We start from the raw sequence: 26,845 nt of genomic DNA on the forward strand, positions 1-26,845 counted from the left end.
GATGGTTCTCTTAGATCGGGGACCAAAACGAGGCCTCTACCTCACCCCTGTGGCGCCTCTACTGCCCCCAAATTTTCAGAGTCGCCGCCACCACCGGACACGTGGTGTACTTTGTCGGCTGGAGCGGCAGCGCTCTGAGACTCGTGCCCACACTGGACGCCATCTCTAGCCTCTTCCACGCCGCCCTTTCCCCCTCCATTATCCACTTACGGATCATCGCCACTTTGGCAGCCCAGTAGTACCCACATAGACTGGGCAACGCTAGCCCTCCTCTGCCCCTGCTACACTCCGGAAACACCCTTTTTACCCTCGGGGCCTTATTCGCCCACACGAATCCCATGATGCTCCTGCTGACCTGTTTAAAAAAGGCCTTGGGGATCAGGATGGGAAGGCACTGGAACACAAAGAGGAACCTCGGAAGGACCGTCATTTTCACTGACTGCACCCTACCCGCTAACGACAGTGGCAACATATCCCACCTTTTAAACTCCTCCTCCATCTGCTCCACCAGCCGCATCAAATTGAGCTTGTGCAGAGCCCCCCCAACTCCTGGCCACCTGGATCCCCAGGTACTGAAAGCTCCTTTCCGCCCTCTTCAGTGGAAGCTCATCTATCTCCCTTCCCTGGTCCCCTGGGTGTATCACAAAGAGCGCACTCTTCCCTACGTTAAGCTTATATCCGGAAAAGTCCCCGAACTCCCTGAGGAGTTTTTCACATTGGCGGGTAGATGCCAGTGCTGTAGCTGTACTATAACATCTTGACTATGGGTGCAATAAGTTCTGGAGCCCAAGTCTTCAGTACTCTTGCCGGAATATTGTCAGCATCCATAGGCTTTGAAGTATCCAGTGCATTTAGCCATTTCGTAATATCGCGTGAAGTAAATTGAATTGGCTAAAGACAGGCATCTGTGCTGCTGGGGACCTCTGGAGGAAGTGGAGATGAATCATCCACTCAACCCTTAGAAACATAGAAGCAGGAGGAGGCCATTCAGCCCTTCGAGCCTGCTCTGCCATTCGGCTGGCTGATCATCCAATTCAATAGCTTAATCCTGCTTTCTCCCCATAACCCTTGATCCCATTCGCTTCAAGTGCCATATCTAGCCTCTTGAATGTCTTCAATGTCTTAGCCTTAACTACTTTCTGATGGTAATGAATTTCACAGGCTCACCACTCTTTGGGTGTAGAAATGTCTCCTCATCTCTGTCCTAAATGGTTTACCCAGAATCTTCAGACTGTGACCCCGGTTCTGGACATACCCACCATCAGGAACATTCTCCCTGCATCCACCCTATCTAGTCCTGTTAGAATTTTCCAAGTCTCTATGAGATCCCCCTCATTTGTTTGAACTCCAGCAAAAACAATCTTAACCTAGTCAATCGCTCCTCATATGACAGTCCCGCAATCCCTGGAATCAGCTTGGTAAACCTTTGCTGCACTCCCTCGAGAGCAAGAACATCCTTCCTCAGTAAAGGAGACCAAAACTGCACATAATATTGTAGGTGTGGCCTCACCAAGGCCCTGTATAATTGCAACAACACATCTCTGCTCTTATATTCAAACCCTCTTGCAATGAAAGCCAATTTGCTGCAGGAATATTCTTGCAAATGCTTCAGCCTTATCTTTTGCACTAGTATGATGGCTTCTCCCATCATTGAGCATGAGGATATTTGTGGAGCATCCTCCTCCAGTGTGTTGTTTTAACTGTCCACCACATTTATGACCAGATGCGGCAGGGCTGCAGAGTGTCTGATCTGTTGTTACAGGATCGCTTAATTCTGACTTTCTCATGCCGCGTACGCTGTTTGGAGTTGTGGCTTCACCAGATTGACAACTCGCTTTTTTTTGTGAGCCTGATGCTGCTCCCAGCATGCCCAGCTGCACTCTTCATTGAACCAGGGTTGATCCCTTGGCTTGGAGTTAATGGTAGTGTGGGGGATATGCCAGGCTATGAAGTTACAGATTGTGGCTGAGTATATGTCTGCAGCTGCTGATGGCCCAAAGAGCCTCATGAATGCCCAGTCTTGAGTTGTTGGATTTGTTTGAAATCTATCCCATTTAACACAATGGTAGCGTCATTCAGCATGATGGAGGGTATCCTCAATGCGAAGATGGGACTTTGTCCCACAAGGACTGTGCAGTGGTCACTCCTCCAATTCTATCATGGACTGATGAATCTGTGGCAGGCAGGCAGGGTGAGTCAAGTATGTTTTTCCCTCTTGTTTTTCCCTATGTCCTTCAGGTCTCGGCCAGTTTGGTCAATAATGAATATGAAAATCGCTATTGTCACAAGTAGGCTTCAAATGAAGTTACTGTGAAAAGCCCCTAGTTGCCACATTCCGGCGCCTGTTCGGGGAGGCTGGTAAGTGAATTGAACCGTGCTGCTGGCCTGCCTTGGTCTGCTGTAAAAGCCAGCTATTTAGCCCAGTGTGCTAAACCAGCCCCAATAGTGGTGCTACTGAGCCACTCTTGGTGAAGGACATTGAAGTCCCACCCAGGGTGCATACTGTGCCCTTTCCACCTTCAGTGTTCCCTCCAAGTGGTGTTCAACATGGAGGAGTACTGATCCATTAGCTGGGGTGGGGAATGGGGGTGGGGGATGGGGTAGTGAGATGATGGTGGCGATATGTGGTAGCAGGAGGTCTCCTTGCCCATGTTTGACCAAATGTCATGAGACTTTATACCATGAGGCTACAGCTGCGATGTTGTCAGGAGCCATAACCAGTTTGTTTATCTATTTCTCAATATCCCGCAAAGGAATTGAATAGGCTGACGTTGTGGTGCTGATGACCTCAGGAGGAGGCTGATATGGATCATTGATTGGCACTTCTGGCTGAGGATGGCTGCAAATGCTTCGACCTTGTCCTTTGCACTGGTGTTTTGGGCTCGCCTAGCATGTCGGATGGAATAAAAGCAAAATACTGTGGATGCTGGATATCGGAAATAAAAACAGAAAAAACTGAAGAAGTGTCATATTGGAATTGAAATGGTAGCTCTTTTTTTCTTCACAATTGCTGCCACACCTGCTGAATATTTCCAGCAACTTTGGTTTTATTTGGGGCAACACGATGGCGCAGTGGTTAGCATTGCTGCCTCACGGCGCCGAGGTTGCAGGTTCGATCCCGGCTCTGGGTCACTGTCTGTGTGGAGTTTGCACATTCTCCTCATGTTTGCGTGGATTTTGCCCCCATAACCCAAAAGATATGCCAAGGATTGACCATACTAAATTGCCCCTTAATTGGAAAAAATGAATTGAGTACTCTAAATTTATTTTTTTAAAAGAAAAAAAAACCTTTGGTTTTATTTCATGTAAAATGATAATATTTTGGGGCTTCTTCTCCTATTAATTGTTTAATTGTGCATCAATTCAGGACTGGATGAGGCTGTAATGCAGAGCTTTGATCTAATCTTTGTGGAATTGTTTAGCGCTGTCTGTAGCATGCCGCTTCTGCTATTTAGTATTGTCATGTGAGAGTACCTTTAAGAAATGGGTGTTTATAAATGAGTATGTATATAAGTATCTGTAGTGAGAGTACCTTTAAGAAATGGGTGTTTATTATTATGTCAGAGAGTGGGTGGAGCTGGGCTGTCTGTCAGCGTTTTACTTTCATTTTAGGCTGTTTGCTGCAGGGTGTGTTTTAGTTTTGTTTTCAGTGTTGGAGCTGAAGCCAGACCAAGCAGGTGTAATGCTGTTCTCTCTGCCATCAAAAGACTATCTCTTGATCATTTGGTGAATTCAGAATTATAAATGTTCTCAGTAGTGAATGTAAACCTAATGTGCTTCTGTTAAAGGTTTTGCTTTTAAGTCGTATGGATGTTAAAAGGAAAGCTTAAAGGGTTACTTAGTGTTGTAGTCTTTGGGGGTTGTATTTGAATTAATGGTTGCTAAGATGTTCACTGTTTGTTTCAAAAAGGTTAACTTGAATTCATAGAATAAACATTATTTTGCTTAAAAAAATACTTTTCCATTTCTGCTGTACCACACCTGTAGAGTGGGCCGTGTGCTCCCCATACCACAATATATTAAAAGTTGTGGGTCAGGTGAACTCCATGATACACTTTGGGGTTCTCTAATTCCTGGCCCATAACAGTATACATGTAGTCCTGTGTCGTGGTTTCACCAGGTTGGTATCTCATTTTTAATTATACCTTATGCTGCTCCTGGCATGCATGCCCTCCAACATTCCTCATTGAACCAGGGTTGATCCCCCGGCTTAAATAAAAACAGAAAATGCTGGAAATACTCAACAGGTGTGGCAGCATCTGTGGAAAAAGAAACAGAATTAATGTTTCAGGTCATGACCTTTCAGAACTCCACAAAACCTGTGAAACCTGCTGAGTATTTCGAGTATTTTCATTTTTCTTTTGGATTTCTCGCACCTGCAACAATTTGCTTTTGTGTTGGTCCTCTGGCTTGGTGGTAATAGCAGAGTTAGATTTAGCACATTGTGGTTGAATACCATTTACCTGCTGCTGCTGACTGAGAGAGCTGCATGGAAGTCCACATTTGAGTTGTTTAACCTATTCTGGTGTCGGGGAGCTCTGTGAGTCAGGCCAGGTGACCCCGAGAAGTGATTCAGGGGCTGTGAGGTGCGGAGGTGGGTCTGCCTTGATGTATTAGAACTTCATTAAGGTGTTTTTAAAAAGTATTAAAGCAAAACAAACAGCCCTCCAACCTTAGTCCCTCACATCCCCTTACCTCCTGCACACTCCCCATACCGCCTCCATGCCAACCTATGCTATCCATGCCATCTACCCACCACATAGCTGCTCATACCCCGTATGCTATCTTCCCATGCTAAATGTGCCCCTTCGCCCACTCCTATTATCCCTCATACCCTCCATGCTAACCTATGCCCTCCATTCACCTCTGGCACAGTGTCACAATCGTTAGCACTGATACCTCACATCACCTGGGTCCCATGTTCGAATCCAGCCTTGGGTGACTGTGTGGAGTTTACTTGTTCTCCCAGTGTCTGCGTAAGTTTCCACCGGGCGCTCCGGTTTCTTCCCACAGTCCAAAGATTTGCAGGTTAGGTGGATTGGCCATGCCAAATTTCCCTTAGTATCCAGGGATGTGCAGATTAGGATACGGGTATAGGGTGGGGTGGACGGGAGTGTGGACCAGGGTAGATTGCTCTTTCGGAGGGTTAGTGCAGACTTGATGGGCCGAATGGCCTCCTTCGTCACTGTAGGGATTCTATGAAGGCCCTTTCTAACCTATATGCTAATTAGTTCCAACTCGTGCAAACCCATCCCTTCCACCACCCTTTGCCATCATACCTACCATGCCGCCATGATATACATCAAGGACAGACCTCAGACATCATGCTTATATTAAATAAAATGAATTTCTGTATCGGTTGCAGACTTTATTTTTTTAAAAGAAGGCATTCATTCATAAAATCTATTCACTTCATTTACAGTCCTTCAATTACAGAATAAACATTTCATTCATGCAGTTGTGTAACTCCTTAACTAAAAAAGTATTAGAATTCATAGTCCCACTACAAAGAGTTTATAACCAATTGAAGCTGTCAATCTCACTGTGAAATGTAAAGTACTCCACTATGATAATAAAAAGTTGTGAAAATCAGTATTGTGGCACAAATCCAGTAATAATAACCCTCAGATTTATGTCAAAAGACAGCGTGATAGCAAGTGATGTTTTTTAAATACTGCAAAGTGTTTTAAAAAGATTTAAAGGACAGGAGCTTTACAATCCTTGACAGCTGGACAGATGCTTTTACATTTGGCAGTTCCTCTTACCAGTTGCTTTTGACAGTGATTTTTGTCACTCTTGACAATTCCTCTTGCCAGTTGATTTTGACCCAACTTTTTATAACTCCTCGTGACCGTTCCAATGAGTACATCTATTTTTGTCTGCACATTCAAGCCCACTTTTAACAATCCCAAAGAGCACCTGATTGCTCGCAAAGTGCACCAGATCCTTCCCAGAGGACACCTGACGTCCCTCAAAGGGCATGTGATCGCCCTCAAAGCTGTCCTGAACCATATCCAAAGGGGTACCCTACATCTCTGAAGAACTCCACAAAGTTTAGACCTGTTCTTATCAGGCCTAATCTACACATGTCATGCTTCACACAGCTAGGTCACCAAAATCAGACAAGAGTGGAAGCATGGGCAGTTGTCTCCGCAAAACGCACTTGCATGAAATGCAACCCGCCCCTTTCCCGCACTTACAAAAATGATGCATTCCATGTTTAGGAGGTTGCATGGTTAGGAGCAAGGTGTCCAGATTTTGGTCTCTTCCGCCATTTCAGCAACCATGGAGAGGCTCTCCGGTATTTTGAAAATCCAGGCCTAAATTTCAAAATGTGAGCCTGCCACATTATAAAATGTACAGTTTTTGTTAAGAACTTGGTTCAAGGAGAGAACACAGAATATTGGTTAACAAATGTTTTCGGCTGGAAGAATAGAAAAATGGTGTCCTTTGGGTATCATTGTTCTGCTCAATATTTCTAAATCATTTGGATTTGGGTATATATGGATAATGCAAAATGTGTTGCTTAACTGGTTCTGAAATAATCAAATATTCTATTTTTATTAAGTGTGGAAGGCTGTGTACCTCGTTGTCCACTCAATATGGTGTTTGATGAAGATACACAAAGATGTGTTTATCCAGAGGACTGTAAGTGGCTATTTTATTTTCATGTTTTCCTACAGGGAACAAGAGTCAAAATGTGCCAAAACAAAATCTGACAAAATGCAAAGTAATGTAGCTGTTGGAAATCTGAAACAAAGTAAAAGAGTATGCTGAAATAACACAAGATGATCAGTCAGTGAAAACAGACAAGTGTACATTTTCAGGCACAATCCTGAAGAAGATCTTCATCTGAATTGCATGTTCTCCCCACAAATCCTTACTGTCCATTATGCATTCTCAGATTTTATATAAGTTTATAAGTTAGCTTGCAACTTGGAGTGAAAATCAAGCCTTGACAGATCATATGGAAATCATCTGCCTGCAGGTGTAATTGTCCTATGTGAAGTTTGGCCAACCTAAAACTGCTTCCTAAAAGATAGGCTCATAGCACAAAAGTCTCTTAAGCTTTCTGATTTCGAGAAAAAGTATGAAATGAAATGAAAATCGCTTATTGTCACAAGTAGGCTTCAAATGAAGTTATTGTGAAAAGCCCCTAGTCGCCACATTCCGGCACCTGTTCGGGGAGGCTGTTACAGGAATTGAACCATGCTGCTGGCCTGCCTTGGTCTGCTTTCAAAGCCAGCGATTTAGCCCTGTGCTAAACAGCTTATACAGAAAATGTAAACATATGACGCTGTGGAGCTGAGGCATGTTCGTTTGGGTTTGTAGCAACAGAGGCTTATTTCATTGTCAACCAAGCTGCTCTTGAGATTCACGTAATTGATGCTGACATTCTGGGCATGAAATGGCCGAGCACCACATTCCCAAGCAAGAACTGTCCAAATGAACAACTCTCCATGAGCACAAAATTTACAAAAATGTTATAAAGGTACCATACAAATACAATAACCAATACAAAGCTAAGTATGTTTGAGTGCTACGTAGAGTTATTAGCGTATTCATTAATGTTTCAGACAATACTATTAAATGAACAGTACTGTACATAAAAGCGGTAAAGATAACTGTAAAAGTAGATATGATATTAATACCTTAGTTACAAACTGAAGAAAAATAATCTAATAATTACCTTTCTCAAAATATATGGTTATGCAGGCTGAAAGTATGAGGATCAACTCCTGATTTCCGTTGAAACAGCTGATGCTAGCACGCTGCAGCAAGATGTGCTACAATTAGCCATGGGACTTTGTGGGAACCATTGAGAAATTCAGCTAGCACTCCCACTTAATCAATATCTAGTAACAGCTACTAGGAAGGGTGCATTTCAGGCAAGGACAATAATAGATATGGCTTGGTATTCCCGCATAGCAAATAGCTTGCAGGCACATACTATACAGACTGGCTTGTGGATAATAGTCATGTAGGTGAGGTACAGAAGGACTCCTGGCTCCCAAAATACATGCATTTCTGTAGAAGAATTGGAGGAGGGAGAAAAGGATAGAAAATTGGCTACACATTAGTGTATAATGGAATGACAAACATCTATACCTAAAGATTTTGGTTTGTCAACGATTGACACCTAAATAGAATGCAGAGAACAAAATATCTATCACTTGTGAACTTGGTTTATCTTATGTGTTTATCTTACGTGAATCTCAACTTAAAATATCTGTCCAATTTGTTGGCTGGAAACATATTGAGCTATTAATACAATGAGTAGCATTTTAAAGTGAATCTGTTAGCATAAGTGCATCCTGAAACCAGAATCAGGGGCGGAATGCTCCGCAATCAGTGCGATGTCCGCCGACCGGCGCCAAAAACGGCGCGAATCAGTCCGGCATCGCGCCTCCCCAAAGGTGCGGAAGGCTCCGCATCTTGAGCGGCCGAGCCCTAACTTTGAGGGGCTAGGCCCGTGCCGGACTGATTTCCGCCCCGCCAGCTGGCGGGAAAGGCCTTTGGTGCCCCGCCATCTGGCGCAAAACTGACTTTGCTGGGCGGCGCATGCACGGGAGCGTCAGCGGCCGGTCACGGCATCCCCGCGCATGCGTAGTGGAGGGGGTCTCTTCCTCCTCCGCCATGGTGGAGACCATGGCGAATGCGGAAGGAAAAGAGTGCCCCCACGGCACAGGCCCACCTGCGGATCGGTGGGCCCCGATCGCGGGCCAGGCCACCGTGGGGGTAGCCCCCGGGGCTAGATCAGCCCGCGCCCACCCCCCCCAGGACCCCGGAGCCCACCCGCGCCGCCTTGTCCCGCCGGTAAGATCGGTGGTGTAATCCACGCCGGCGGGACAGGCATTCCAGCAGCTGGACTTCGGCCAATCCGGGCCGGAGAATCGCCGGGGGGGCCCGCCAAACGGCGAGGCGCGATTACTGCCCCCGCCGAATATCCGGTGCCGGAGAATTCGGTAACCGGCGGGGGCGGGATTCACGCCAGCCCCCGACGATTCTCTGACCCGGCGATTCTCCGGCCCGCGATGGGCCGGAGTCCCGCTGCTGGAATGCCTGTCCCACCGGCGAGAATCAAACCACCTCTCTTACCGGCGGGACAAGGCGGCGCGAGCGGGCTCTGGGGTCCTGGGGGGGGCGCGGGGCCTTCGCCATGGTCTCCACTACGGCGGAGGCAGAAGAGACCCCCTCCACTGCGCATGCGTGGGGATGCCGTGAGCTGCTGCTGACGCTCCCACGCATGCGCCGCACGGCAAAGTCATTTCCGCGCCAGCTGGCGGGGCACCAAAGGCCTTTCCCGCCAGCTGGCGGGGCGGAAATCAGTCCGGCGCGGGCCTAGCCCCTCAAGGTGAGGGCTCGGCCCCTCAAGATGCGGAGAATTCCACACCTTTGGGGTGGCGCGATGCCGGACTGATTCGCGCCGCTTTTGGCGCCGATTGCGGAGAATCCCACCCCAGAACCTAAAGGGCAGTCTACACAAATTTATTCTCAGTGCAAAGTCCAATGGTTTTAAGTGGATGCTAAAGTTGTCTTGTAAATCCATGCAAAGAGATGTATTGATGTAATATTTTATTTGCACATTAGAAGCAATATCCAATATTTCATCTGGCAAATTTCAGGTATGCAGAAGAAATGTTAAAAGTGTAATTTCACCAAAACAAGTAAATACCAAGGTTTACTCATTTATCAATAAAGCTCCGTATAGCTATTTTTGAATAACAGAGTTATATTAGGGAAGCAATGTTTTGTTAGGTTTCTGGCTTTATTCCACCTTTTGATGAAAACAAAAATGTTTTTTGTATTTCTGGTCATTTACCTATTTAAGTATAGAATGTAATATGTGCAAAAACTGCTTTCCAAGAGGAAAAATAGGGTAAAAGTTAATTGCAAGTTCAAGTTTTCCACCAAACGAAACAATACAATGAGGTGAAGTTGAATGTGGATTAGGGTCTCCAGTGGCTTACATATTGCTTTCCATCCTTCCTGAGTCTTGGGTTAGAATCTGGCCAAATCCAATGGGATGGAAATTTCCTGCTCACTCTCAGATCTCCAAGTTGGATTAATTGCCATTGTCTCAAATGTGTTCGCAAAAGATTATTCTGTTCTCTACTTGTGCTTTTGAAATTTAATCCCATCCCATAAAAAACGATCATATAACATCAAAATGAAACTTCATCAAAACCAGGAAGAAAAAGGGTGGTAAATCTGTAATCAGAACCTTTGAAAGCAAGAACCAATTTTATAGAATCATAGAATTTACAGCGCAGAAGGTGGCTCATTGAGTCTCCACTGGCCCTTGGAAAGAGAACCCTACCAAAGCCCACTCCTCCACCCTATCCCTGTAACCCATTAACCCTATGTAACTTTTTGGACACTAAGGGGCAATTTAGCACAGCCAATCCACCTCACCCGCACATCTTTGGACTGTGGGAGGAAACTGGAGCACCCGAAGAAACCCCACGCACGCGGGGAGAAAGTGCACCCCAGGCCGGAATTGATCCCGGGTCTCTGGCACTGTAAGGCAACAGGGCTAACCACTGTGCCACCATGCCACCCTGTTGGTTGTTAGAGGATTTACTGCAAAACCCAAACTAAGATATACTAAATGTATCCAAGTTTCATTGTTTCCATATTGTTGAAGTAGTAGTAGTCAGGAACTAATCCATGGTTTTTTTTTTTAGGCACTCGGCAAGCAGTGCCTAAGCCCACAAGCTCACCGGCATCATCTGGGATATCCGCCTCCACAGCCTTTAATGCTTCAGCCAAATCACTGACTTCTAGCACAGCACCTACCGTAAGCCAGTACAGAAGTTCTCCGATAGCAACAGCTAGTGCAAAGACTACAGGTTCTATTCCAACAATAGAAACCCCTTTAGTGACTCATTTGTCAACAATTCCAATCGTGGTGACGACAAGCACTTCTCCACTTCCATCATTGACAAGAACAACAACTTTTGTACAAAAGATAACATTAGCAACAAAACCTACCACAGAACAAGCTTTGGTATCATATTTCACAAAAAGCAGTACATCACCTGCTTCTGCGTTAGTAGTCTCTTCAGCAAGAGGAGTAACCACCTCAGCAACAACTTTGCCTAAATGGCTAACATTAGCAGAAACCACAAGTACAATTGAATTACCAACAGAATCTAGATTCCTGTCCACTTCAGTTGGAACAAAGCCTACCACCACCACAACAATGCCCTCAACAACTACTACAGGAATAGCATCGTCAACGGGACCCGAACGGGTGTCAAAATGGCCAACTACAAGTAAGACAATTTCTTCTAAAACAGAACCACTACCAGGGAAGACTTCCACTTCCACAACTGTAACACATCCGTCAGTAGAAACCAAGTCAACGACACAAAGAACATCGGTAATTCCAATTTCAAAAGTAACCACGGCATATCCTACTTCAAAAGAAATAGAATCAACTAAACTTCCTACCTTCACGAGGACAACCATAAAAACAAGAAGTTCTAGTTATCCAGTCTCTACAGTGTCTGCCTTCTCTGCTGGAACAGTATCCTTGGCAACTGAAAAGACCAAATTACCAATGCCAGCACTTTCAACAGAGGTCTTTAGAACATCAGTGTCAACAGAGGCAACACTGTATCCATCAACTGTAAAACTTGCAACAACCTCTTCTGCAATATTAGTTCCAAGAACAGAAAGAATTGAAACAACCCCAGCAACTACCACTCAACCCATTTCAACGGAAAGGACTACAACATACCCGCTGAGCTCAAGAACACCATCAACAACAATTCCATCTATGACCTATCCAGCTTTAACTACATTATATACAGCCTCAAAAGAAGCTATCCTGACATCAGCTGCTGAAGTTTCTTTAACATCATCTGCTACAATGTACGCAGGAACACCTGTCAAAACACCAACATCTGCAATATATCCATTTCCAACTAAAACAATAACATCATTTTCTGTACACTCACATCCATCATTATCTACAAAAGCACCAGAAACAAGTTCAACTGTAAAAATATTCAAAACTGTTCCAAGTCCACGCAGTACAGTAATGACCTCCAGTTCAACAACAGAATCATATGTAACAAGTAAATCAACTTCTTTGCCACCAACTACTGCTCACAAATCTACATACAGTACTTCCACAGCTGCTCAGAGCACAACATCATTGGAAACGTCATTTGTTGAAACAAGTAGATCACCAACCACATCAGTTCCAACTTCCATAAAAGTGTCCCCCATTTCTGTTTCAGCACCCAAAACAACCACTGCATCTAAAGTAACTCAACTTGGGACAACTGCAGTTTTCCCTGCATTGCTTATAACAAATATAACCTCAGTAACACCCCAAACAACAATTGTTTCAGAGCTCACATCCAAAATGACAACCATTCCACATGCAAGAAATGCAACCACATCTATTACATCACTTTCAGCAACATCAACCACTACTACTTCCATACACAGCACCACTCAAAAGGTAACACCCACATTGGTTGAATTAGGTGCAACTGGACCCACAGTTATTCTGTCTACAACACCACTAACAGAAACACCAACAGCTCCAGTGAATGAAACATCTGTTATAGGATTATTTACCACAACGTCAGAAGGAGTTACCAGGCTAACTACAGTGCCTGTTATTCCTACAACAACTTCTATTGGAACTGAAAGTGTTACGGGAAAAACAGTGCCACCTCAGCAGTTCACAAGCACCACAAAACATGTATCTGTGAGTTTGGATGGAACTGTTTCCACTGAAAGGAAAGAAGTCCCAGTCAAAATAGTGCCTCCAACAAGACAACCATCAGTTACCACTACTTCGGAATCATTTCCATACACCTTACATACTTTATTCAATGTCACCTCATCTACAATTATTCCTCTTCATACTTCAGAATCTGTAGAAGGCCCAACAGTATTCTCAGCAACTGCTTATACAACAGCTTTGACCATCCCACCAACCAGTCAATGTGTGGTAAGTGGAAGATCAGAAAATAGTTAATATTCACCAAATAACTAGTTAACTGTAAGATACTTCCTATACGTATGCTGTATAGGCAACACAAAGAAAACCCTTGCCTTATTGCACTTATTTTGAGGGTAGTTTCAAGATCATCCTGCAATGCAAAGATAATCCCTGGTTTCACTTCTCTGCTACCAACGGTCTTCCTATCTGCCCCTCCATTTTCATCTCCAACAAGTGTGAGGATGCCATATCCCCTCCATTACTAAAGATTACCTACGTCCACCTTCATAATATTGCTTGTTTTGACTCACACCTTGCCACCTACTGCTGAAATCTATTTCCATGCCTTTATTACCTCCATATTTGACTATTCTAATGCATTTCAATGTGGCATTCTACTTCCCATACTCAATAAACTGAGCTCATCCAATCTCTGTAAACTTGACGTCATTCAAACCTTTACTGCTCACATCTCAATTTATACAAACTCCTCTTCTCTCATTAACCCTGTAATCTATATTTGTTCCCACTTTGACAATACCTTGTTTTTAAAATGTTAATATTATGTTCAAATCCTTCCATGGTCTCATTCCTCCCTATCTCTGTGAACAATGGGTTTTTCCAATCCTGACCTCAGAAAATTTCTTTCCTCCTTTCATTCGCTTTCCTCTTTTAAGTCATTCCTTAAAACTTACCTCCTTTACCAAGCATTTGACCTTCAGTCCTTATATATAGGGCACGATATACCGACCGAGTCCTGCCAGAATCGGGTCGGGACACGTTTAAAAACTCACTTAACTATCCCTTCACCAAATTGAACTGGCTCCCGAGATCTACAGGCCTCGTGGAGGAGACCTCAGCTGGGCGCTGTTCAGCACTGGTCCCCACAAATGGGAACCAGGTGGAACGACACTTGGGGGAGGGGGGTTTCCCATGCAATCGGAGGAGCCCGAGTAGTTGGTATCTGGGCAGGGTGGCACCCAGGCACTGCTGATGCCACCAAGGCACCCTGGCAGTGCCAATGTGCCAAGCTGGCACTGTCAGGATGCCAGGCTGGCAGTGCCAAGGTGGCCGGGTGGCATTTTGCCTATGCCAGGGATCAGGCCCGGGGATGCGCTTGTTGAATGAGGTGGGGTGAGGGCGACTCGGGGACCTCCAAATAGGTGAGTTGGGGCTTTGTGGAGGGCAGGGGGGGGGGGGATCTGGGTGTCGTGTCAGGGGATCAAGAGATCGGAAATGGTGCCCCGAGCTCTTCCTGCACTGAGGAGCTCCGTTCGCCAGAGTGCAGGAAATATGGCAGAGTGCGATCTTGGCCGGGCGTTCCCCGGTGAGGGCTGCAAATAAACCTCAAACCAGAGTACTGTTAGATAACAGGGTTTAGCACGATGCTATATCCTTCAGGAATGACCTCTCAATTGCCGCCCAGAATGGAATTTCTTTTTGGTTAGATTCCCCCCTTTATGTGTTTTGGTGTCAAGTTTTGTCTGGCATCACCTCTGTGAAGCACTTTGGGAACTTTTACTATATTTTGATGTTATAAAAATGAAAGTTGCTGTTGAAATCATGTATGTCTTTGTCACCAAGATTGAGACCATCAAATTCCGTTGCCTCTGTATGAGCCCTTCCTTCCCCTAACTTGACAAGCTGAACTTCCCCCAACGCTCCCCCTGTTGTTGACCTGAACTTATAACTTCCTCTGATTTGTTATGTTGCTTGTTTGAAATCCAGTACTGGATGTGCAGAATTTTGTTCCACTTAAATATTGCCTTCATAACCCCAGCAATATACCCCCAGCAAAAAGTGGATTCCATGTGCATCAATCCCATCCCACTCTCCCACCAGTATCTGAGGCTCATATACTGAGCCTGGCTACCTGATCTGAGCATCCAACTTTATATCCTCTCTGTTACCAATACTTCCAGCTCCATAGTATGGACTGTCTCAGTGCAGAAGGAGGCCATTCGGCCCATCGAGTCTGCACCGGCTCTTGGAAAGAGCACCCTACCCAAGGTCGACACCTCCACCCTATCCCCATAACCCAGTAACCCCACCCAACACTAAGGGCAATTTTGGACACTAAGGGCAATTTATCATGGCCAATCCACCTAACATGCACATCTTTGGACTGTGGGAGGAAACCGGAGCACCCGGAGAAAACCCATGCGCACACGGGGAGGATGTGCAGACGCCGCACAGACAGTGACCCAAGCCGGAATCGAACCTGGGACCCTGGAGCTGTGAAGCAATTGTGCTATCCACAATGCTACCGTGCTGCCCTACTGTTGCTGGGTCAAAATCCGAACAGCACCATGTGTTTACCTAGACCACAGGGTCTGCAGCGGTCCAAAAAGGCATCTTCTCAAGGGCAATTAGGGATGGGCAATAAATGCTGGCCTAGCCAAGGACACCCACATCCTGGTAAACAAATAATAATGTAAAAGTGCCTTAGGATGTTGTTCCATGTTAAAACCATTATATAAATCCATGTTGATGTTATGTTACTGTTGACCATTAATTATATTTATTGTTTAGTTGTAAGTAAATGCCATTGTTTTTTCCAATGGAACTTTTATGTTGCTATTCATCATTGGTTTTACACGAGCATTATATATAGATTCAGTTTTACTACTAATGTTAAATTTATCTTGCTTTTCTTGAAATGTTTCACAGATTCCATTTCCTCAGGATCTAGATGAATGCATCAAACAAATATGTGTGGAAGGGCAAATTACCCAAATCAATAGATCACATCACTGTCCCTATATTGTGACTCCACCTAGTTGTGAGCTCCTCGGATTTGCTGTGCAGGTGAATGGTGACAAATGCTGTCCACAGTGGGAATGCCCATGTAAGACATACATCTGGCTTTGTTCAAATGCTTTAATCTTAAAATGGTTAATGTTTTATATAAAAGTATTCAAACTTATTTTGCTGGTACACTCAGTAATCTACAGACAAATATCAATATCCCATGGCAGGTTCCTTATCCCCTCTTCACAACTTACTTTTCTACCTATCTTTTTGCCATTAGCAAATTTAGCATCCATACATTCAGTCCCTTCGTCCAAGTCACTGAAATAAATTGTAAATTGTTGAGGCCCCAGCGTTGATCCCTGTGGCACTCCACACATCATATCTTGCCAATCCACGAATGACCCATTTATGTCTATTCTGTTTCTTGTTAGCAAACCAATTCTCAATCCATGCCAGTATTTTATGCCATACATCATAGCTTCTTATTTTGTTCAGTAACCTTTGATGGAACACCTCATCAAATGCCTTCTGGAAGTCTAAGCACAGCACATCCACTGGCTTTTAACCGTACTGTTTATTACTTCATCAAAGCACTGCAGGAAATTAGTCAAACATGATTCCTCTTTCACAAAACCATGTTGACTCTACTTGATTTTTGAAGTGGCCTTAATAGATTCCAGCATCTTCCCTATGACAGATGTTAAACTAACTGGCCTGTATTTTTCTGCTTTCTGTCACCCTCCTTTCTTGAACAGAAGAGTCACATTCACTATATTCCAATTTTTTTTTTGTAAATAAATTTAGAGTACCCAATTCATTTTTTCCAATTAAAGGGCAATTTAGTGTGGCCAATCCACCTAGCGTGCACATCTTTGGGTTGTGGGGGTGAAACCCACACAGACACGGGGAGAATGTGCAAACTCCACACGGAGTGACCCAGAGCCGGGATCGAACCTGGGACCTCGGCGCCGTGAGGCAGCAGTGCTAACCACTGCACCACCGTGCTGCCCTACTACATTCCAATTTGATGGAACCCTCCAGAATCTAGGGCGTTTTGGAAAACTAAAACCAATTTATCTACTATTTCGGCTGCCATTTCTTTTATCATCCTAGGATGAAGTTCATCAGGAACTGGGGACTTGTCAGCTTTTAGTTCGAATAATTTTCTCAGTATCCTTTCCCTGGTGATTATAACCCTGGTGATTTTAAGTTCCCCCTCCTGACTCATACTTATTTTGAAGTGCCCTTAATAGATTCCAGAATTTTCCTTATGACATATGTTAAACTAACTGGCCTGTATTTTTCTGCTTTCTGTCTCCCTCCTTTCTTGAATAGAGGAGTCACATTCACTATATTCCAATAATAGTAGAGAATATTATTTGTATCCTCTAAATTGAAGGCACATAAAATATCTTCCAGTTCATCCACTATTTTCTTATTTACCGTTATTAATTCCCCAGACTCGGGGCAGCACAGTGGCGCAGTGGGTTAGCCCTGCTGCTTCACGCGCCGAGGTCCCAGGTTCGATCCCGGCTCTGGGTCACTGTTTGCACATTCTTCCCGTGTTTGCATGGGTTTCGCCCCACAACCAGAAAATGTGCACGCTAGGTGGATTGGCCATGCTAAATTGCCTCTTAATTGGAAAAAATTAATTAGGTACTCTAAATTTATATATATATATATTTTTAAAATTCCCCATACTCTCTCTCCAAAGGACCAGCCCTCACTTTACTCTTTTCCTTTTTAAATGCCTGCAGAAGCTCTTACTATCTGATTTTATATTTCTGGATAGTTTTACCTCGTACACTAATTTTTCCCTTGTTATTGCTATTTTACTAACCCTAACCCTAATCCTAACCCTATCCCTTTCTTTATATTCTATACAATCTTCTGACCTTCCACTCACTGTTGCAGAATTATATGCATTTTCTTGCAGTTTTATGCAACCTTATTACTTTATTAGAGTTACAAAGCCAAAGTTTAGAGTGTGGGCAGGGGCAAACCCCTAATCCAGCTCTTTGCCTGCTCCAAAAACCAATTCAAATTGTATCCAATTCATGGTCCCCACGAGAGAGACATACCAGATACAAGCATTACAGCTGATCCCACGCTCATCTTAGCCAAAAGACCGAGATGCGATTAACTTTCTTAGTTAGTAAGGGGTGGTGTATCCTTTCTTTAGAGTCTTTCTTTCTCACTGGAATGTTTCTTTTTTGGGCATTCTGAAATATCTCCTTTAATGTTTCTCAATTGCATCTTACCTTAATCTAATTTCCACATTCACTTTAGCTAGCTCTGTCTTCATGCTGTCACGATTTCCCTTATTTAAGTTTCAAAATACTTGTCTTAGATCCACTCTTCTCTCCCTCAAACGGATTGTGAAATTTAATCATATGATGATCAATTCTACCTAGGGATGCCTTCATCATGAGGTTATTAATGAATGCTGTCTCAATGCACATGAGCAAATCTAGTATAGCCTGCATTTGGTTGGCTCTAGAATGTGTTCCTCTAAGAATCTGATCCAAAAAAAAAAAATGAACTCATCATCCAGGTTTCCTTTTCCAATCTGATTTGTCCAATCTATATGTATGTTGAAATCACCTGTGATTATCACCATACGTTTCTTACGGGGTCTCATTATTTCTTCTTATATACCCCTCCCTACAGAGTGGTTAGAGTTTGGCAGTATATAAATCATTCCCACAAGCATCTTTTGACATGCACTTCAGATGCCTGGACCATCCAATAGGGCACTCCAATATAGCCCCAGGATGGTGTCTAACATTGTGCTGGCCTGCTGCGGCCTGCAGAACATCACGCAGCAGAGGGGGGAGATGCTGGAGGAGGAGGACGTCAGGCTTCATCTGACGAGGAGGATGGCCAGGAAGAACCACTCATGGAGCAGGGGCTGGCACGGCAGGCAACCGCAAGTGTGCTCCAGGGCCACAAACCTTATCACCTCCAGATTTGCCAAATAAGAGGCCTGGCCACCGGCAGCTCCACCACCCTGTCCCACCTCTCCACACTCTTATCCCCTCCCCAATCACCTTTAAGTGGTGCCCCCTTCCCCATAGCTGCTCACATCCACCCCTGTCCCTCCTCCTCCCTTAACTCCATCCCACCACCCCAACTCCCGATCCTCACTCCAAGTGCTCTACCGGCATCACTACAGGGTGTTGCTCCTGGACAAGCAGATCTTGTCCACAGGATGGAGGATGATGACGACTTGCTGTGAGATGGGATCTGGTACTCCTCATCGTTTGACAAAATCTGACTCCTGCCTTCAGGATCACCTTCCAGTGTCCGCCCAGGTGATACCTGCATGTGTGCTGGTCATTCCATCTCATGGGCCCATATATTGTGGTCTGTGGGGGGGGTGAAAGGGGGTGGGGGGGGGCCGTTATGGAGATGTGAGTAATTATGGGTAAGCTGTCTTACGAGGTGGCCTCACACTTCTGGCCCTGGTCTAATGCCTCTATGGATGACCCCAGTTGGAATGTTCAATTGTCCTGGGGGCCCTGCCCCATGCCATCCTCCAACGCCCACACCACCAATCTCCCACACACCCCCACCAGGCACACGTTCGACACACAGCCAAGCCCATCCATCACACACTTCAGACAGAGGATTGAGGCAGATCGAAATGTTAGAAGAAAGTCGTTTAATAGTGACTATATACATATTGGGCGCTGACCCCTACCTCTAGCCTATGTTCTGCACCTGTGACAACTTAACTGCTGTCTAACTTCCTTATTTTACGTAGAATACCGCTCCTTCTAGGTATGACCCCACACAGCACGCCAGATGTGAAGGTGGCCTGTTGTGTATCCTGCCCTCTGACCAGAGAGGCCTTTGGCTGCCGCCCTCTGGAGGGCCTGAACCTGGATGGGCCTGACTAACATTCAGATGGCACAGGTGACAAGGTGCCACCCTGTTCTGCCCACTGCCCATCAGATGTGTCAGTCTCAGGTCGGGGGGATTCAGAAGCACTGAGGTGTTCCAGCACCTCCCCGCAGGAGGCACTGACACAGGCCTCATTACTTCCTCCTCCCTTGGTATGCTTGGTGGCCTCTGGGCCAGTCCATGGGATGGCGGTGAAGCCATAGTGAGCTTGGGAGGCTCCACTGTCAACTGGCATTGTCAGTCTTGGAAGCCCGCTCCCATCTCAACCAGGGTCTCGATGCCCTCAACCATGGAGCAGAGACTGGGCAACATCCCTCAGCGAGTGAGTCATGTCACGCTTCGCCTCAGTCATGTCCTTCTGTGACAGGCCTGGGTCAGTCAGTACCCAGCCAATGCTCTTGACGCCCTCAGACACGACCCTTTCTGACATGGTTGCCTGTGATAGGACTGTCTGTGATAAGGCTCCCCTGTCCTGAGCCTCAACCATTGACTGCATAGTCTGCCCCAAACCTTGGACATCTTGATCCATGGCTACGATGTTTTGACCCAATACTTCCACCGCAGACGCCACCCGTTCAGTTTTGGCCTGGGTACCCTGCATTGTCAGCATGACCCCCTGCACCTGAAGGCAGTTGGACTCCTCCAACTGCATCTGCAACACTGGAGACTTGCTGACATCCCTTCTGTAAATGCTGGCTCTGCGCCTGCATCTCCACCAGTGATGGGATCGTAACTTTCAGAAGCGTAATATCTGTCCAGACTACAGCTGGTTCCTGGGATAGGGCAACCCTCTGAATGCCCACTCCATCAGGGGTCCCTACCTCCACCTGATATGCTGCAACAAATGTGTATGCAACAGAAGGTCACCCTGGAGCCTCAACACTAAAATGCTCCATTGAAGTGATAGCTTCTGCGATGGTGGAGGGTGCAGATGAATGCAGTGCTGAGAAGTTGCTGTCATCCCCGGAATGGTCCTCCAGGGTATGCTGGGGTTGTGGCTGGGTGCGAGGTACCCCTGACGGGCCCGCATGGTCTGCTGGTGATTCTACAAGTCAAAAGACAAGACACATGGTGAGATCTTGGAAAGGAGTGGTCTGGGGGAGAGGGGTTACTCACTTGCTATAGGGACATAAATTTGCATTAGGTGCTCACTTGGTTGCCACATGCCAAACTCTGCCTCGGAGATAGCCCTCTCCTGTACCTCCCCGGATAATGCCATCGCCCTCTGCTCGGCGGGGGTGAGTGCCCAGAGGTCTGGGACACCCCTTCCGGTCAGTGAGGGTGAGATTCAGATTGCGACGTCTCGCAAAATTTCATTAGATCTCTCGAGGCGTTCCGAGCATCGCAAATCCCGCGAGAGGCCTCCTGAGATTTAACGGCCTTGTCACGTCACTGAGGCTGTTCAATCGTGCCGTATAATGTAGAAACCATTAAAATGTGCACATTAGGGCAAAAAAGCATTCAGTATGGAAAAATCACTGCCTTTTTTTTAAACCTTGTGTTATGAACTCCGAGGAGAAGGCAATTGAACAACTATGTTTTCCTTCTAATTTTCTGCATCATGCCCTCAAAAAATCCAGAATTGTAATGAAAACCTGGATTGTAAACTTACTCAAGCCTTTTGAAATAGAAAGGCTAATTGGAAATGCACCAAATTACTTGGCAAAAAGTAAAATAAACCCAACTATGCAGAGGCTGTCATAATTGTCTCTAGGCCACCTGTCTATAAGGGGCCTCCCGTTCAATATTAAATTGACGATTGACATTTAAACATGTGTTAAACAGTGCTCAACGAACATAATTAACCTCACTTATAGTCTTAACAGATAATAAAACAGAATTAGAAAGGGAGATAGTTTTCCCAAAATTCAATTATAAAATTGAACATTGTAGGCTGACACTAAAGCTTAACTTTTCCAATTTCATGCCATAGGTTCTTACTGCTAGAATATCTGGTCATTGGCAGGGGACTCAGAGCATTGAGGCCTACCTGTAAACCACTAGGGAAAATCTCTTTGTGTTGTGTACATAAAGTGGGTGGATCGATTGGGATAAGGCATTACAGTGGCACACAGCCAAGTGTACAGTGGCACAGTGGTTAGCACTGCTGCCTCACAGCGCCAGAGACCTAGGTTCAATTTCAACCTTGGGTGACTGTGTGGGGTTTTCACATTCATCCCATGTCTGCTTGGGTTTCCTTTGGGTGCTCTTTTTTTCTCCCACAGTCCAAAGATGTGCAGGTTAAGTGGATTGGCTATGCTAAATTCCCCCGAGGTGGGATTATAGAGATTGGGTGGGTGATTGGGCTTGGGTAGGGTGCCATTTCAGAGGGTTGGTGCAGACTCGATGGGCAGAATGGCCTCCTTCTGCACTGCAGGGATGATTCCTTTTTTTAAATAAATTTAGAGTACTCAATTATTTTATTTTATTTTCCAATTAAGGGGCAATTTAGTGTGGCCAATCCACCTAGCCAGCACATTTTTGAGTTGTGGGGGTGAAACCCAAGCAGACATGGGGAGAATGTGCAAACTCCTCATGGACAATGACCCAGAGCCGGGATTCGAACCCGGGTCCTCAGCGCCGTAGTCCCAATGCTAACCGCTGCGCCACTGTGCTGCCCCTGATAGGATGATTCTAACCATCAGGTAATTCCATGCACCCAAATTGTTTTGATGGTCTGACCCAATATTCATAGGTTGGCATCCCACAATTCTACATCACTGATTGACAGCTGGCTGATTGGAGGACAGGGTGACGAGTGGGTCTGATGCCTAATCAAAGTGAAGTCCATCTTTCGGCACAGAGGTGTCTTCTAACTCATTGGTTATTTCTATCAATTTTTAAATTTTGGATGTCTGCGTTAGAAATTCTGCAGTGAAGTTCAGCAATCTTACTCAAACTGCAAAGGTGAGAATGATGTGTTCCGTTCACTTCTTGGAATGACATATTACCACAGAACAATTTTGCTCACCTGCTCCTACCTCTTTTGCATTCTAAATTTCCTCCTCCTCCATTCCACACACTTTCCACTGCAATCACAGTGGTACAGTGCAGCAACACTATTTCTGAAGAGGCACAGACAACATTCTTATTTTACCCTGGTAACAACTGGAAAGGCATTCACTTTTCTGCTAACTGCTTTCACACAAAGAGTAATTTTCTTGCACATGATCATCTCATCCACAACTTGCTGCTTCTCTCCGTGCTTCATCCACATAGCCCTCTATATGAAGTTGGCTCACAAATCTCACAACCCTTTTCAAAAATCAAACACTATCCTATCCTTTATACAGGACTGGCTCCCAAAACTCAGCAATATTGAGGCCCTGTATAAACCCTCAGTCAAAGGACCAATGTCCGTGCAAAATGGTGGCAGGTAGGAAAGGAATAGCAAGTCTTGCAACCCTATTTTTATTGCACTAGCATCTCGTTGCCACCGAAAAATAGAATATAAATCTGTCTTACATGTGAAGAAGGGCAGAGACTACTTAAAGACATTTTATATAATTCTGTGTGAGAGAGCAGTTAACCACACATCACATAATGAAGAAAAGGCTTGTGTGTGAATATGCTGTTGTCTAAGTTGGAAAATGTTTGCATTTGTGTTGCATGATTTTACATTTTATAAAATATTTACTGCAGAATCTTTCCTAATCTATATATGCTATTAAAATGGAACTTTGAAAAGGTTTGGCTAATGTTTTATAAGTACACTTGTACTGATTTAATCACTGTGAAAACATCGTTGTGTGATTTGAGTATGATGTGAAAGGGATTCCTCAGACTTGTTCCTTCCTTAAACAGTAACCATCCTGCTTTGAAACTCCATTTACTGAAGTTGAGAACTAGTTTTTAATAACAGCATAAGCCATTTAATTTTTATAGGTAGGTGTTCCATTCTCGCTAATCTACACATAATTACTTTTGATGGAAGTGACTTTGGCATTTCTGGAGCTGCTTCATACGTTATGGCTTCACTGGCAAATGAAACCATTATTGTCGGGATCAGCGAATGTCTCAGCAGCCAGATGGTAAGTGTTCAAGATAATGTAAACCCTTGAGAATCCGTGTTACTTGAATAGAATACAAGGTTGCCTGAATTTCTACAGCTTTCTAATTCTTAAATATCCCTCATCTTTCAACACAATTACCTTACTTTTAATCAAGTGTGCTTTGGGAGCCAACTTCAATTAATGGAATTTCTTGGCATCTAATTTTAATAGTTTAGTGCAGTGTTACAACACTGGTATTTCTTAAAAGAGAAATAACATGAATGCAACCCATTTGCCTTGGTAGGAAGGAGTTTGCAGCTGATTCAGTTGGGCCCTGCTTCGTGTTTTAAGGTTGTATATATCTCCATAACCATTGGAGACACTGCAATTCAGATATTCTTTGGCAAGTTTCTCCAATCTTCTGCTTATGCTGTTCTGCCCAAAAGCACTGGAAGCCATGAAATGCTGAGCTCAAGTGGTCATTTTTTGTCTGTGCACACACAGACTGATATTCCAGCTTATTTGATTACGAAAGGCGTAATAGCCAAGCCTTATCCTCCACTCAGCTAATTTCTCCATTTTCTATCAAGGAGCTTCTAGAGAATAATCTGAAAAGGAAAAGTTGATCTCCCCTCTCACCAGCCTGGAGGAATTAAGGCAAATTGAAGCATTCCTACTCCTCTATCAGTTTAGACCAAAAGTCAAAACAGACCAAGGGTAAAAGTGTCATTTTGTGCACAGCTATTTTCTGCAAGGAAATATTATTAGGATTACTCTCCTTCCATGTATTTATCATCTAATTTTATTTACAGAAAATGAGTTTCCTCTTTAGAAGTACATATTACACTATCGGTAATGTATGTCAAATGAACAGGGATGATTAAAGGAACAAATAATTCAGATATGTCAATATAGATAGTGGATTTGTGGTAATGGTGATGTCTCCTGAAGAGATTTCTTCTCAAAATTGAGAGAGAAACAAGCCCGCAGATTTTTTTAAAATGTTAACCTCTTCCCTTTCAGCATTGGGTTTGGATTGATGGAAATACCATTTCAAATCTTATATAATTTTACCTCTATGATGCAGTGCAAGCTGTAAAACATCTGTAGGCAAAAATATGAACACAGGAATCAAATCAAAAATTGATAGTTTTCAATCTGTAGACAAGAGAGCAATTTTCACGTTCCAGCTGCAGATTTTGGGTCAACAATATTGGTACCTCTGCCACCCATTGAAGCCAAAAGCCCGCCTGATCTGATTTTCAGATGGTCCTGGTGAACCTGCGAATTTCTGGTTAGAAACTGTTTACATATACAAATTCTGGTTTTGCTCGAGTTGTAGGAACCCAGTTGCAATTTTCATAGACAAATGGGTAAATTGTAGCATGGGTGAAGTAGTCTAAATAGAGGCCATTAAAGCGTCTACTAGAGGCCACTGAAAAAGTTGCCAAAGAAATGTTTAATTTTATGGGACCAAGGAAATGCAGGGGGCTACAGCAGGCCCTTGCAAGCCAACTTTGTGATTTCCACCCCTACCCCCACAAGCCCCACAAGTTCAATATGGGTGTTAACTAATTTCCTGTCCTTCTCCAGGAGCTGTAACAGATTGCCTGATTGGTGTCTGCAGCTTGACGTTGGCTTTTAAATGGGAACCAGACCAGAAATCTGTTCCAGCCTCTGTCCAGCAGCTTCAACCACGTTCCACTGAATTTGTACCCATTTCATGTGGAGGTTGAAAATCTCCACAAGAATGCAACCAGCTTCCCACCTGCCTTCATCAGCGTGAGATCTGGTGGACAGTGTGGGTAGGGTGTGATTTCTAATATATTTTCAGAGCAAAACATAAAGCATGAGCGCATTATTAAAAGGAGAGTGCATTCACAGGGATCGGTTTATGATGAAGAGCTGGAAGCAAGTCCCTGGGTTTTCTGACATTTTCCTGAAGATTCCTGTTCAAGGATTGATGAAACAACAATGCCAAAACACAACATGCATCAGGTCTAGAAATGGTGTCAGAAGTTGTTACCTCTAGGATAGTTATGTCAGGACCTGGATAAAATGCAGAGAAAGGACCTAACAAGAGCTGCAAGGGTGGTAGAGGTCTTCATTTTTCCATCTCTTTGTATTTCACCCATTGTTTCGAGCCCAAGCTGCCCCTGCACCATCTGGCTCTGTCAGCCCTGGTGGCTGCCCATGGTCTGCACCATTGTGTTGACGCCCTCAGCGATGCTCCTCAGTGACTGGGACATGCTCTGCAATGTCTCGGCCATGCCCATCTGAGAGCGGGACTTTTCCCGCAGAACCTCATCAAGTTCGGCCTGGTACTGGGTGACATCCCCCAGCAAGGCAGACATACTGCCAAGACCCTCAGCCATGGTTGTCATTAACTGCGCAATGCCTTGGACACCTTCACTGATGGTGCCGATGTCGTGCACAAGGCTCTCCACTGCGGTCACCACCCCAGCAGTGTTGCCTCGGTGCCACTCATTACAGTGCATCACCTGCGCCCATAGGATCCAATGCTATAGATCTGTTGGCGTGATGCTGATATCTCCCTCTGAATGGCCAGGCTGCTCCCCATTGTTTCCATCAGCTCCAGGTAATCCTGTTCCAGAGGGTCAGCATCAAGCTGGGACCAAGTTGGGTCCAGGGATCCAGCAGACCTATGACTGCTGTCTTGCATGGGGGTTCCTGCATCCACCAGATGTGCATCATCAGCAGTGTGGTGTTGACCAGATTGTGCCCCAGAAGCCTGACCACTAACATTTCCCACCAAGGTGTGTGTATCTGCGCTGGTGGAAGGTGGAGATGATAGCTGTGCCCCCAGAAAAAGATCATGCATGTGTGTGCATGCTTCCCAGGGAGTGTGCACGATAGCTACATCCTGGGGCAGTCGGTCATTGCCGCCCTCTTCGACACCCTCTGGGTGGTGAACTGGAGTGCACCACCGGAGCGGTCGAGGCATTGGAACCACATCTTGAGAAGTCCAATGCACTGCTCAATAACAATTGCATCCTCGGAACTCTCCGAGGTGTTCTTCTTGGAGTCAGGAGAGGGTGTGGCCCAGCATGGGCTGGGACCATCCGCTGGAGGACCTGCAGGTGAATGGACACGTGGTCAGTGGGAGGGATGGGTCAGTCAGTAAGGTAATCACTACTCACATTTGACAGGTCCTCCGGGTGGAGCCCGGTGGTTCCTCACCTCTGCGGCATCCGCCAGCTTCCGC

General features: G+C 45.0%; 1 protein-coding gene across 1 annotated transcript in view; it reads left to right on the plus strand.

Annotated features, from left to right (window-relative positions):
- The window catches only part of otog (otogelin), a 431,253-nt gene that overhangs the window by 272,989 nt on the left and 131,419 nt on the right, over window positions 1-26,845 (plus strand). Inside the window, exons 38-41 of the mRNA XM_072517704.1 lie at window positions 6,569-6,648; window positions 10,689-12,976; window positions 15,638-15,815; window positions 23,513-23,641. Of these exons, the coding sequence (XP_072373805.1) occupies window positions 6,569-6,648; window positions 10,689-12,976; window positions 15,638-15,815; window positions 23,513-23,641 (2,675 nt within the window). The remainder of the gene's footprint in view (window positions 1-6,568; window positions 6,649-10,688; window positions 12,977-15,637; window positions 15,816-23,512; window positions 23,642-26,845) is intronic.

This window comes from Scyliorhinus torazame, chromosome 10, assembly GCF_047496885.1.
Source record: "Scyliorhinus torazame isolate Kashiwa2021f chromosome 10, sScyTor2.1, whole genome shotgun sequence".
In the NCBI taxonomy this organism is placed as follows: domain Eukaryota; kingdom Metazoa; phylum Chordata; class Chondrichthyes; order Carcharhiniformes; family Scyliorhinidae; genus Scyliorhinus; species Scyliorhinus torazame.